At 25.0% G+C, this 15547-nt stretch overlaps 1 protein-coding gene across 1 annotated transcript; it reads right to left on the bottom strand.

Annotated features, from left to right (window-relative positions):
- Nucleotides 1-2999: 2999 nt before the first annotated feature.
- LOC122507852 (serine/threonine-protein phosphatase 4 regulatory subunit 3) lies at nucleotides 3000-15408 on the bottom strand. The gene is made up of 5 exons (XM_043620793.1): nucleotides 14259-15408; nucleotides 10559-12157; nucleotides 8291-8442; nucleotides 7703-8090; nucleotides 3000-3759 (listed from the first exon to the last, which is right to left on the bottom strand). The coding sequence occupies exons 1-5, from the start codon at nucleotides 14454-14456 to the stop codon at nucleotides 3673-3675; spliced, it is 2424 nt and encodes an 807-aa protein (XP_043476728.1). The 5' UTR covers nucleotides 14457-15408; the 3' UTR covers nucleotides 3000-3672.
- Between the last annotated feature and the right edge of the window lie 139 nt (nucleotides 15409-15547).

Here is a 15547-nt window from a genome sequence, read left to right as displayed (position 1 = left end):
AAATTCCCACAAATTACAAATTTAAAATTTCAGAGAATCACTAATTTTTTTTTCTTTTTAAATTGACATTTCGAATTTATTTCGAATTTTAATTTCACTTATTTTCCTCTTTTTTTTTTATTTGAGTTTCTCTCAGTTTACTTTTTCAAAGTTTACGAATTATATTATTTTTTTTTCTTATATATTTGTTATGGTACTTTCTTATAAAATGATAAGTATTAGAGAAAAAAAGCTGTCACAGTTCCTTGGTATCATTAAAAAGTAAAATGTCTAAATCATGTTATATATTACAGTGTGTGTGAAGAAAATCTCCCCCTCGGCTCTTTTTTTTGCTATTCGATGTGTTGGCTCCGAAATTTTTTTTTTAAAAACAGCTCTTTGAAGAGCTTTCAGAATGTTTTAGAATTGTTCATTTGATTTTGAAAACAAAATTTCCCTTCTTACAAAATATTCAAATATTCGTTTTATTTTTATTTTTATTATTATTTAATAATTAATAATATAATAATAATAAAATATTTAATAATAATATACTATTAATAATAATAATAATAATAATTTATTATATCGATTATTAATTCATTAAATTTTATTTTATTAATTTAATTAATTATTAAATCGAACGATACAAATAATTTCAAGAACGAAAATCATCTAATACAAATATTACAATTAATAAAATTAAATACATAAATTATCAATTTAAAAATTTTAATTTTTAATTTTAAATTTTAAACATTTTACAATATTAGTAATTAATTAACTAATATTTTTATTTTAATGTACGAAGTTTAATATTTAAATTTTAATATTCCTAATTATTGTAGGAATTTGAATAAAGTTAATTAAAAAATGTGGAGTATAATTTTTAATGACTATAATTTATTGCAAAAAACATTTAAATTGATTTTTATATGACAAATCTAAAACATTCTGTATATTTATATATAATATATAAATATATACGAACTGTATATACACCAAATACATTCAGAGCAAGTACTCTTTCAGTACTTTTTTTTCCATTTAATCACTTAATTATTAATTTATAATTTTTTTTCCATTTTTTCTTTACTTACACTCTCTTTTTTTCCACCCTTCATAGTGCTCTATTCTTAATAATAAAATTTTTTTTTCTCATTACCGAATAAATTGTAAATACAATAAAACACATGGGGAACAACATTATCAATTAACTCGTTAATTCTTTAACTAATTTTATGGTTAGCCTTTATTACAACTTTCTGTGGTCAGTTCAGGTGTGTGCACTCTCTCTCTTCTTCTACTCAGCTCTCCTTTTTTTTTTTGAGAAAAAAAATTCTTCTTCTCCTTTTTTTAAGTTAAAAAAATTCATTTCTCCCAAATTCCTTTTTTTTAAATCAGAATTTTTTTGAAAGAAAAAGAAATTTTTTTCCCCCGAGCTGAGTTTAATGAGAAGTACATTCTTTTACAGAAAAAATTTTGAAAAAACGGGAGTCGATATTTGATACAAAATTTAATTCTTTTTTCACTTAGCGGTTTAAGTTTCGGTAGAAAAAAGATTTTTATAAAAATTTCTCTCTTCGTTTCAAAAAACTTAATTTTCTTTTCTTTTTTTTATCGAAGGAACGATTCAAAAAAAAAGTTCAATTTTGAACGAAGAGAAATTGTACTATCCAATAACCACTGTGTGTCCATTCGTCAATTCGAATGTCGTTTTTATGAATTTTAGATCAAAAAAAAATTTTTCCTTCATTTTTTTTTGTCTTTCCCTCGAGAGAATTTGTCCGTAATTTTTTTTTTTTTTAATATCGCGAAGTTTCTTTAAAAACTAGAAAAAATTCCTTGAAACAATTTTCGAGCATAAATAATAATTTATATTTTTTAAAATTACACGAATTTTAGTTATAAAAATTGTAAAGTTTTCTTAAAATTTCAATAAAAAAAGTCACAAATTAGTAAATAAGTTCAATTTTGATTTTTTTGGGGGAAAATTTACGGAATTTTATTTTCGTTAATTTTATAAAGAAACTTCTTTATCTTCCTAATTAATTAAAGAAATCACCTTCTTAAAGACTTGTCATTTAACAATATTAGTATTTGACATGTGAAGCCGGCCGATGATTATTTATTACACAAATAAAAAAAATGATTATTGTACAATTTACGCTACTTACAATAATAAATTGGAAATTTTATTGGAAAGCTCATTGAAAATATCTCAAAGGAGATAAGAAATTCAGGCAGAGCGTACATATATATAAATATATATGTATATTATTTTCACACGATTCTTTTTTCAATCTACGTGTGTATATATTTGTGTATATTTTTTTTAGGGGGAGTAAGAGGATATCTTGGGCCATTTTTTTTTTAATCGAGAAACTCCGGGGTGCAATAAGTATGTATAATATGTACAAATGAAATTCGAATACAAATGTCACAGTTTTTACTGGATACGAATCTACAATTCGTCCTCATTCAAAAATCGTTCTGTCACGACCGGAAGTGGTTTTTTTTTCCAAAGCCAACCAACAAACACGCTCGAAAGAGTCGATCGAAAAAAAAGTCGGGGTTCGAATAAGGATTGAGCAAGTAAAATACTTGAGATAATTTTTTTTTTTTAATTCGGTGGAGAGGATAAAATACGAAATTTATATATCTAAAAAAATTGTATTTTAACGTAAAAAAAAAACAAACTCGTGAGTTGTGTGTCACTGCACAATCCTTATTCTCAAAAGAAAAAAATTCGTAGATAAAAAAATTCTTTTTCCAAAAATTCCAAAAAAAAAGGAAAATAATAAATAAAATTATAGGCTTACCCGGAAAAAAAAGCATCCACGAATAATAAAACCCCGTGTCTTTTTGTCAGTCGTACAAAAATTCCGTTCTTGAAAAGGCTAGGCCCTTAGATGAATTTCTCTTTTTTTCGTCCCGATAAACTGCTAGTCGATGAAAAGTTTTTCAATTTATTGTGGGGTCATTTTTTTTAAACCACTGGAATGAATTACAATTTACTTTCTTTCTCTCTCTCTCACACTCTCTTAATTGAATACACTCGTGTAAATTCTTATCTCTATCTTACGAAGATATCAAGACAGTCCCGTAATAGTTCTTAAACAAAATCCACTATCGATGTTCCCGCGATTTCACAGTTTTCTTTCTTTCCTTTCTTTTTCTTTTTTTTTTCTCTCGTGTTAAAAACAGCCCCTTTTGGAGATCTCTATTAGTCTTTACTTCAGTTTTGCTTGATTTTTCTCATTCTCTCATACTGTACATAATAATTCTGACAAACATGCGTTTTAAAGGTCCGTCATTCACTTTTTTGTTTTTAAATACCTTTCTGCCTTTCTTTCTTTCCTCTCTTTCTTTCTTTCTCTCTCTTTTTTTTCTCTCTTCTCTAATCAATTCTGGATTCCTCTTTTTTTTTTTTTTTTTTCTTTTAATATATATATTTATATTTTTAAGTATCCCGCTTGATACGTTGTCTCTCTCTCACTTTAAAAAAAAAAAAAAAAAGACGACGACGGCGACGACGACGTGTTCCTGATTTTCGTTCTACCATTTTTTAAGTGTGTAGAAAACGAAAAATCAAATTTGAACGAAATGAACGATCCGTTTTAACGCGGGTACTTAAGAGAATACGGCAACTAATTGTCACAGCACTCGTGTTACCGATTGACAGTTCGCCTACTATGACATCCGTTGCCGTTTTGGCGACGGACTCAATTCTGAGTCCTCTTCTTCTTCGTCTGAATCGCCCTCGTAATCGACCAATCCCTGAAATTAACAATTTTTTCATTCATTTCTCTTCATAATTCTCTTAATTTAAAGCAAATTGAATTTTACTATTGATAAACGATTTTAATGATATCAGGCCTCGGATCGACTTTAACGAGCAAAAAAAATCGCTGTAGTCGATTAAAAATAGAAAAAAAGTCGATTCTGTGTTGTCACAAAAAATTTTATTTTTTATTTTCTTAATTTTTCACTGAATTCTGAATTCAATTAATCAAAACTCGAATAATTTTATTTAAATTTATTTCTTTTTTCAAGGGAAATGAAATTTAAAAAATTACAACTACAACCCTTTCAAAATTCAATTATTTTCTACAATTTCGAACTAAACTTCATCTCTAAATCAATTATCTATATTAATTTTTAATAATTTTCCGAAAGTTCTTCGAGAATTCAATTATTTCATTACGAAAATTCAATTTTTAATAATAATTGATACTGTCCATTTTTCTTTTTAAAAATTATTAAGGTAGAATATTTTAAAAAATTTTAATAAAGAAATTCTTAAAATTAATTTTTTTTAAATATATTTCTAAATAATTTTTGAAAGACAATATTTTTACAATTACATAGGTACAATTAAAATATGTCCAAAAAATTGAAATTTCGTAAAATCTTTTAAAAAATAATAGAAATTTGGTAAAACCTTTCAAAAATAATTGAAATTTTAAAAAATATAAAAAAATAATCAAATTTTTGAAGAATTTCTATTATAAATGATTTCTCAGAAATTTTAATAAGTCTAAACAGGTAAATTAAAAAAAATTTTAATTAAATTTGTTCAAAGTTAATTGGTTCTTAAAAATTATGTTAAAACAATTCGAAGAATTAGTTTTTTTTTAAATATTGTAATGTAATTTTTCGAAAATAATTGAATTTCTAAAAAGAATTTTTGTATAATTTAAAAAAAAGTAATTAATTCTTTTAAGAATTTTAATTAAAAATTTTTAATATGATTCTTTTCTCCAAAATGTTAAAAATGATTCTAAAAAAATTTTAATGCTATTTTTTTGTATCTATTTGAATTTTCAGATATATGTAATCAAAAATATTGAAAATAATTGAATTTTCAAAAAATTAGAATAAAAAAATTTTGAGAATTATATTTTTTCTAAAATATTAAATTTGAATATTATTTTTATAACCTAATTTTCATTAATTTTAATTTTTATATTAAATTTACCTTTGAAGATTTTTCATTAAAAAAAATTTTTAAGTATTCAATAATATCCAAAATTTTCGATTATAACTTTTTAAAAGTTAATTTACAAAAATTGAAATGTAATACTTGAAAAAAAGGATTTATTTTCAATTAAACTTCATCTCTAAATAAATTATCTATATTAATTTTTAATAACTTTACGAAAATGTCCATTTTTCTTTTTAAAGATATTAAACTAGAATATTTTCAAAAATTTTAATAAAGAAATTCTTAAAATTAATTTTATTTAAATATTTCTAAATAATTTTTGAAAGGCAATATTTTTACAATTAGATACAATTAAAATATGACCAAAAAATTGAAATTTGGTAAAATCTTTTAAAAAATAATTGAAATTTGCTAAAATCTTTGAAAAATATTTAAAATTTGATACAATCTTTCCAAAATAATTGAATTTTTATAAAATATAAAAAAAAATAATCAAATTTTTGAAGAATTTTAATTATAAATGATTTCTCCGAAATTTTAATAAGTCTAAAAAAATAATTTAGAAAAATTTTAATTTACTTTGTTCGAAGTTAATTAAATCTTAAAAATTATGTTAAGGGGTTACACCACTTTGACCCGTTCAAAACATAAGCTTTTTCAACAATTTTTATTGAAGAATAGAAATTTTTTTAGGAAAATTAAATTACAGTAGGGTATTGTACTACTCTTGAACTACAAAAAAATATATATAAATTTCTTTTTTTTTTTTAAATTGTCGGTTTGACAGATGATATGTTAAAGTGCTTTAAAAATGTATCGCCATACGGTGGACACTATAACTCGGTCCAGAATTAAGCTTGACCAAAAAGTAAAAATGCTTTAGTTTCTGTAGCTCAAAATCTAGCGAAATACGTATCCGTTTTAAAAAAAAATTATTTTTCGCAAAATGGCATCGATTTGAAGGAAAAAGTCCATATTTTTGCCTAAATTTCATTATTTAAAGTTGTCTAGAAAATTTAAATATTAATATTTCGAAAAATCCGTACGTATTTCGCTAGATAATTATATCACAAACAAAATAAAAAAAGAACTAAGAGGATCGATTGAAATTTGTGGCAGCTAGAGTGTCCACCGATTTTTAAAATACAGTTTTGAGAAAAACGCGTTTAAAGTTTTCATTACAATGTAAACGTTGGCGCGCGACCCTGCTTGAACAGTTCGAAAATTGTCTTTTTACTTGAAATATCGATATATAACTAATGACATATCATTTTGGTGACCATAAGGAGTATTTTAACCAAAAAAAATTTTTTTCAATTTTTTGAAAATTTCAAAGTGGTGTAACCCCTTAAAACAATTTTAAGAATTAGTTTTTTACAAATATTGTAATGTAATTTTTCGTAAATAATTGAATTGCTAAAACGAATTTTTATATAATTTAAAAAAAACTAATTAATTATTTTAAGAATTTTAATTAAAAATTTCGAATATGATTATTTTCTCCAAAATGTAATCGAAAATATTAAAAATAATTGAATTTTCAAAAATAAGAATAAAAAAATTCTGAGAATTAGTTTTTTCACAAATATTTTAATATTATTTTTACAACCTAATTTTCATTAATTTTCATTTTTATTAAATTTACACTTGAAGATTTTTCAATAAAATTGTTAAGAGTTCAATTATTTCCAAAATTTTTAATTAAATTTCTTTAAAAGTTAATTTTTAAAAATTGTAATAAAATACTTGAAAAAAATGATTTTTCAATTAAACTTCATCTCTAAATCAATTATCTATATTAATTTTTAATAATTTTTCGAAAGTTCTTCGAGAATTCAATTATTTCAAATCAATACAAAAATTGAATTTTTTATAATAATTGAAACTTTCCATTTTTTAAAGATTATTAAGGTAGAATATTTTCAAATATTTTAATAAAAAAAATTCTTAAAATTAATTTTTAAAAATATTTCTAAATAATTTTTGATAGACAATATTTTTAAAATTACATAACAAAATTAAAATATGACCAAAAAATTGAAATTTAGTAAAATTTTTTAAAAAATAATTGAAATTTGGTAAAATCTTTGAAAAATAATTGAAATTTGATAAAAGCTTTTCAAAATAATTAAGTTTTTAAAAAATATAAAAAAATAATCAAATTTTTGAAGAATTTTAAAAAATTAGAATAAAAATATTCTGAGAATTAGTTTTTTTCAAAAATATTTTAATATTATTTTTCTAATTTTTTTCCTTAATTTTCATTTTTATTAAATTTGCACTTGAAGATCTTTCATTAAAATTTTTGAGAATTCAATTATTTCAAAAATTTTCAATTAAATTTCTTTAAAAGTTAATTTCCAAAAATTGTAATAAAATGCTTGAAAAAAATAATTTATTTTCAATTAAATTTTACAAAATTTCAATTTTTCAATATCTTTTTAATTGTATATTTCAAAAATTTAATTTAGAAATTAATTTATCAAATTTAACTCAAATTTAAATCAAATTTAACTTTTCAAAGATTTGTCTATAGTTATACTTTTCACACTATAAAAATTGAAATAAGTTGCAGGTTTCTACTAAAAATGTGGAATTTTGTTGCAAAATTTGGAAGAAAAGTCGAAAAAGTCGCAATTTTTAAATATAATTCGATAAAAGTCGCACTATTCGAAAATAGTCGAGAAAAAAAATCGAAAAAGTAATAATATTCGAGGCCTGTGATATAGCTGCGAATTTCGTTTGAAAAAAAGTAACAGAAAAATGTTTGTTTACCTTCTTGAAAATGTTTGCTCCTGTTTTATCAGTGGAACTGACAGCGGTACTGGGACTAATATCCACATTGACAGGTGACTCACTGGCAATTGGGACACTATTGTTGATCGGTGTTTGCGGTGTGTTGACAGTATTGCTGGAAGTATTATTATTAAGAACAGTCTGTTGTTGTTGACTTTTTGGATCAGCCGGAACGGGATTTGGTGATGAATTCGGTGATGGCGGTTGCTTTTTTGCTGAAGCAGGTGGCACTAAATCAGCGGCGGCAGCAGGAACTACGGCCTCGCTGTCATCAAAGTCTTCCTCTTCATTAAACCACATTTCCTCGTCCTCGTCAAGTTGTCGCTGATCTCGTCGGTACCGACTATTTCTCAATATCGATGGTACACTGCAAAAAAACAAAAAAAAAAAAACATTTTCATCTCCTTCAATTCTTCTAATCTCTAATTTTCTAGTTATTTTACAATATTTCCAAAAAGAGAAACAAAATTCTTCTAATCTGTCAATTTCTTTAATTATTTTACAATATTTTTGAAAAAGAGAAACAATTTTCCTTCGCAAAGGAATTTATAAAATTTTTTTTCTTACCTATCGAGTGCAGATCTGTCTCGATCCTTGAGTTTAGCCTGATGTTGATCGTGTCTCAATTTTAATGCCTTAAACGTCTGAACATAATTTATAGTTTCCAATTGTTTCGAGAAATTTTCTACAACGTGCGAAGATAATGACCTGATGTCCTCCTGTAAAAAAAAGCAAAATTGATTTTTCAAAAAACTGTTCAATTAGGAAAAAAATTAATTATAAATTGTAGATAGAAATTTCAGGCTTCGCACCCAATAATTAATTTTTAAAAAGTAACAAAATGTAAATTTAGCTTTAAAATTGAAAAAAAATGGCAATCGAAAAATTAAAATTGACATCTAAATACTCGTTTTAGTCGATTCAGAAAAATCGACAAAAATTTGATTCTGTATTTCCCTGATTTCAATGAAAAATATTCTCTTTTTCTCTTATTCTGGTAATAACTTTAAATTCAAAATTTTTATCAAATTCAATTATTCTACAAACTTTTAGTTAGAATGCTTCAAAAATTCGATTATATTTCAAAATAATTTCTAAAAGTAAAAAATAAAATTTTTTTACTTGATAATTTTAAGTGCACTAATTTTAATAAATTTTAAATTTTTAAATATGAAATCTATCTATCTATCTATTTTTTATATATAAAATCTATCTCAATTAAATTTGTCAAAATTTCCAATTAATTGGAAACTTAAACAAATATTTTAAAATTTTTACGGGAATTTAACTTTATTCAAAAAATTGTTAACTAAAATTTTTCAAAAGACTAATTTTTTCTACACAGTTATCGAGAAATTCATTTAAAATTAAATTTAAAAGAATTGAATTCTTGCAACGAATTTCATTAAATTTTTTCAATAATTGAATTTCTGTGATATATTTTGCTATTTTTAGAAATAATTGAATTCTTGCGAAGGATTTTATTAAAATTTTTGTAAATAATTGAATTTCTTAATGAATTTTGTAAAAATTTAAAAGAGTAATTCTTGAAAATCGTATTTCAAATAATTCAATTCCTATAAAACTTTTTTTTTATTCTAATTGAGTTTTTTTTTTAAAGAATTTTGTTAAATTTTTTTTAAAATAATTGAATTTTTGCAACGAATTTTAGTAAATTTCTTTTTGAATAATTGAATTTTTTGAAGAATTTTGTTATTTGAAAAATAATTGAATTCTTGCGATGAATTATATTATTTATGGAACAAATGTTAGAAATTAATTAATTTCTTTCAAACTATTTTATTAAAAATATTTTAAATAATTAATTTCTTTCGAAAAATGTTCTTGAAAATTGTATTTAAAATAATATAATTCATGTGAAACTTTTTTTTATTCTAATTGAACTTTTGCGAAGAATTTTATTAAATTTTAAAATTTAAATAATTGAATTTTTGCAACGAATTTTATTAAATTTCTTTTTAAATAATTGAATTTCTGTGATAAATTTTATTATTTGTAAAAAATAATTGAATTCTTGCGATGGATTTTAAAACATGTTTTGTTAATAATTGAATTTTTTTGAAGAATTTTATGAAAGTTTAAAAGAATAATTCGATTATTTCGAATAATTTAATTAAAATTGTATTAAAAATAATTTAATTCTTGTGATGAATTTTATTTTATGAAAAGAATTAAATTCTTCCATACAAATGTTATCAAAATTTTAGAAAATGATTAGTTTCTTTCAAACTACTTTGTTAAAAATATTTTAAATAATTGATTTCTTTCGAAAAATGTTCTTGAAAATCGTATTTCAAATAATTCAATTCCTGTGAATCTTTTTTTATTCTAATTGAACTTTTGCGAAGAATTTTATAAAGATTTAAAATTTAAAAGAATAATTCAAGATTTTCGAATAATTTGATTAAAATTGTATTAAAAATAATTGAATTCTCGCGATGAATTTTATTGTTTATGAAAATAATTAAATTCTTCCATACAAATGTTATCAAAATTTTAGAAAATAATTAATTTCTTTCGAAAAATTTACTTGAAAATTACATTTCAAATAATTTAATTTCTGTGAAAATTTTATTAAATTCTAATCGAATTTTTGCAAAGAATTTTGTTAAATTTTTTTCAAATAATTGAATTCTTTCGAGAAACTTTATTAAAATAGTATATTTTGAAAATATTTGACATAATTTTAAAAAAAAAGTATTCATATAGTAGCTAAATGTAAAAAAAAATGAGCGCAAAGTCTGAAATTTGAATAAACAAAAAATAAACTCAAGTTCTAAAGTAAAAAATAGAAACCTAAAAAAAAATACTCACGAGTTTAATAAACTCGAACATTTCAAGTATGGCCGAATCAAGAAGATTGTATCTCCCATTATTCCTGACGAATGCATCAAAAACTGGCGCAAATAGATTTCCTTTAATAATATGTCTATTATAAATCTCGTCCTTTAATGCAATAATTTTCCTCATAAACCTCAATGCGCATAACACAAGAAATGTGTGCGTTGATTTCATAAGGACTAATATTCTTCTGAGCAAATCTTTATTCATAATGCAATTTTTTATATGATACGAATGATGTTCAACGCAAAATGACAAAAGCTCAAGAATTAAGCCAAGCAATTGTACCGTTCGATAATCTTCTTTCGCCGGTTTTTCATCGACAGTATTCGCCAATAATGGGGCAATTAACGTGCCAATGCTGTTCTTATAAAAATAATGCAAAAAATCAGCCTTCTCCGATTTATTTACAGAGGCGAGCATATTTTCTGGATCGAGAAGAAGACGTAGCACGCCAGCAAGTTGTACAGCTCCGCCTAATTCAGGATCAGTGTCATTCACCAATTGTGCAACAACAACATTCACCAACATTTGATCTTGCTCGGTATTATTAATTTGCTGTAATGTATAATCACGCACGACACTCGGTGAATATTCAACGATATAGGTCAAAATATCGATACTCGCCGTTTTTGTTTGTGTATCATTAATCGCGAGGGTGATTTCAAGTGCGGGTAAAATGCCCAAGGCGGTAAGTGTTTTATAAAAAGCCTCCTTCCCCTGGGGTTGAAGATTTTGCGAGTAATTGCAAAATTCCTTGAGGAACAAAACGAGATCACGTCGTTTACTGTCGGATGTTGCCTCATCAGTCAATTGACGAAAGAGTTCGGTGAGAAATTTCTCATCATCCTGAATGAGAGTGACAATTTCCACTTTATTGAAGAAAATAAAACTACTCAATGTACTGAGCATATTGTCCTCAAAGACACTTGGCGTTGGTAGAACAACATCTTGAATATATTGAACGCGATAGGTCTGATGAATTTTCGCCAATAATTCGGCGTTTGTTATTGGAATTGCCTGCTTGAATCGTGCGAGTTGCTGAAGATATTCTCGATGCCTTTTGCGTTGTGGTAACGTTGGCTCATACTCAAGACAACCGACCACATCGAATATTGTGTCATCGCTGAACATCACTTCAAAAAGGGCATTTTTGTTGAGGAGAAAAATATTCTTGAAAATATCGTAAAGATGATGGAGGCCCTCGGTATTCTCGAGATCCTCGCACGTGTGAAAGAGGTTTAGTAATTTTTTTATATAACCCTCCGATTCGAGGGCCATGGCCAATTTTTCTTTTCTCACAGGTGATGGTAAACAATTGCCAATTAATTCATTTATGTCCTCGAGGCGTGCCAATTCACATGGTGGGAGTTCAATTGGTGGCGCCGAATCCGACATATCGTCAAATCGCTCATCTTCCGATTCCTCGACGATATCTTGAGTTATTTCCACCGACGGGTCCTTTCCCTGGACCTGGCATATTTTCTCCCATATCTCATCGCAACCGGCTTTCTCTTGAAAACTCAATGCCAAATCGAAGTTGTCCCCTTCCGACCATACGATCAAGGTATCCTGAAAAAAATTCCCATTTTATATCGCTCCCAATTTTTATCCAAATTGCAAAACTGCACGAACAAAATAAATAAAATAATAGTAAATAAATAAATAGTAAATAAACACACAAATAGTAAAAAAATTTATCTTTTAGAATAAATAGAAAATTTAATTTTTAAAAACAAATTCACAAAAATTAAATAAGTTTCAGTCACTGAAGTAAAAGGAAAAAAACGTCAAAATTTCCTCCAAGTGACTCAGAATTTCATGACTTAATTGGTTTATCGCCTATGGAGAATTAAGATCAGAGACAACAGATTTAAAACAGTAAAAACTGCGTTTAGATAAAAATAACTAGATCAAAGTAACAAAAAGTGAAAAATAAAACGATTTTCAAAAAAAAAAATTAAATCAAATAGTCATAAATATGAAACGAAACATTTCCAATAATTGAATAAGAAAAAAAATAATACACTTAAACGAATAGAAGCAAAAAAAAAAAATTATAACGAAATGAAAAATTTCGGAACTAGAAAAAAACGTCAAAACAAAAAAAACATTAAGAAACGCAATTAAAATTCAAATACTTGAATATTCTAACTAATAAAATTAAAATTAATCGATTAACAATAATTATGTATGTAAAAAAATGTAAAAAATTACAATTATATAAATTTGAAATAAAAAATAAAAAAACAAAACATTTTCTATAATTGAAAAAGAAAAAAGAATATTACAACCAGAAGTAAACAAAAATTATAGTGAAATGAAAAATGTCGGAACTAGAGAAAAAAACGTCAAAACAACAATTGCAGATTAAAAAACGCTTTTACAAGTAGAAAATAAATAAATAATTAAAAGTAACAAAAGAGAAAATAAATAAAACGATTTAAAGCAAAATCAAATCAAATAGTTACAGTAAATACGAAAAAATAGAAAAACGAAACATTTTCAATAATTGAATTAAAAAAAAAAAAGAAACATACAACCAGAAGTAAACAATTAAATGCAAAACTGAAAATTACATCGAGAAAAATGTCGGAACTAGAAAAAAACGTCAAAATAAAAATTATAGATTAAAAAACGCAATTAAAATTCAAATACTTGAATATTCCAAATAATAAAATTAAAATTAATCGATTATTAATATTTAAGACTAAAAACAACATCTAGATAAAAATAAAAGTAAAAAATAAATAATCCGAGTTTGCATTTCGTTCTGTAAAGTAAAAAATAAATAAATAAAAGTAACAAAAATAAAAATAAATAAAACAATGTAACAAAAGTAAAAATAAATAAAACAATGTAAAACAAAATAAAACCAAGTATGTAAAAAAACAAAATATGTAAATATGAAATAAAAAATAGAAAAACGAAACATTTCCAATAATTGAATAAGAAAAAAACAAAAAAAAGCAAAGTTAATTAAATTAAATACTCAATTTACTATAAATTAAAAAATTTAGAATTACGGTTAAAAATAAGTTTTAATTTAATAAACAGGAAATTTTAATCAACACGAAAAGTACTTAATAATTTTTTCCAAGTTGAGAGAAATAAAGAAAAATAACCAGAATCTACAATCTGAAATTCCCTTGTCCAATGAAACGTCACAATTAAATCGTTCAATGACAAAACTCGCCCTTTAAACATAACTGTATTATTGACATATTTTTCCTTTAAATTCACCAATTTCACAAATTTCAACAATTTCGACTAAAAATTTTACCCTTTTAAAAACAAATAAACAAAGAAATTTAATTTATATAGTTATTTTATTCCGCTGAAGAAGCATCCTTTCCCCTAGAAGAATCATATTTAATAGGTTTAAAGCTAGGGATAATTGTAGGAAACTAAAATTTTCTATGTATATACATATATATACATAGGAAACATATATGAAATTTACTGCTATTGTTTGAGGACATTTATAAAATAAATTTCAAAATTGAAATAATAAATTCTTTAGTAAATTGTTAATCCCGTTTTTCTCGAATAAAAAGAGAAAGTTGGAGAATTTTAATATCGAATGAATTATTAATCAATAAGGGATGATGAAAGAGGGAAAAATTGTTTCAATAAAGAAAGGGAAAAAAAATTAGTAGAATGGAATACTCACTTGTTGTTTTTGATATGCTGTATCTGGTTGAATTTTACTTTCAAGCAAGACGGATCCATCGCTTTCAGCTCGAACTAAAAGGGAAATTCCTTTTAGTCTATCGACATACGATGAGGAAACGTGACCAGTACCACGATCGTCCCATTGCCTATCTACATTTAGTGCGTACAATTTAACTCTTCTACGTGTGTCTGTCATGGTGAAAATGATTTCTATGGGTTCAAATCTACCCTAGACTAACTATCATTACTTTGACGTTTCTCACTTATTTTTCGTATCTTCTTCACTTTTCTTTTTCAATTCACTAAGTGCCGCAATTTGTTCACAATTTTACCAATTCATCATCACACTCAATTCAATGATCATATTTGTGAATTTTAATTTTAATACCTAATTTCCGCATTAAATTAATTAAATTAAAAATATCGAAATAGTCCAGTTAATGCTCTGAATCTTCGCCGTGGAAGTCATTTGTAAATTTCACTGATAAAAATAATGTTGTGGTGAGGAATTTAAAAAATATGCCTCCAAGGAATATTTACACTCGATGATCAAAGTTTTTTAAACTCGTTTTTTCAAGGACTTTTAACTGCTTTTTTGGTAAAACTTGAAAACACAAAGTAGAATAATTTTGACTGGGGGAGATTTTTTTTTCGAAGTGGAAATTACCTGAATCGCATGTTCAGACATGCAATAATCACGGTGTGGGGGAGAGAAAGTTATCCTTCCAGAGGGTGTTTACGTGAAACGTTGCATAAGGATCCTCTCCAGGTAAATATAATAACGCGGGAAACACAATTGTTTTTAATGAAAACTTGAAAAAGACGACGCGTTTCTAAACCAAGGATGAGGGACGGACGGGGCTTTAACGGGTGAGGGTATTGTCGTCGAGATCCTTTGCGAAGACGAATTCTCTCCTGTTCTCGGTGTATATCCTCGGGGATCGCGAGAGTTTCACTCTGGAACACGTCGCACAATTTCACGACACAACTGTCTTCGTTTATAAATCTACTTTCTACGAACTCTCGACGATCCGGACGCACTCAGCATCGTTCTTTCTATCTCGTGTGTGCTTGATATCGCGCTAAATTAGACACAGAACAGCAACAACACTACTCTCCGCCATGTTAGATCACAACAACGCGCCACGGGGTTCACGTCCTTCAATTCATGGAAAACCGCGCACTTTTTAAATTTAACTTTATTATTTAACTTTTTTTTCGTAAAAAAATATATTATAAACAATTTCTTTATTATTTTAAAATAAAATTTTTTTTTATACTTTTAAC

The sequence above is a fragment of the Leptopilina heterotoma genome, unplaced genomic scaffold (assembly GCF_015476425.1).
Source record: "Leptopilina heterotoma isolate Lh14 unplaced genomic scaffold, ASM1547642v1 Lhet_52, whole genome shotgun sequence".
Taxonomy (NCBI): Eukaryota; Metazoa; Arthropoda; class Insecta; order Hymenoptera; family Figitidae; genus Leptopilina; species Leptopilina heterotoma.
The sequence above is the reverse complement of the archived record's forward strand: the minus strand, read 5'-3'. Positions and strand labels throughout refer to the sequence as shown.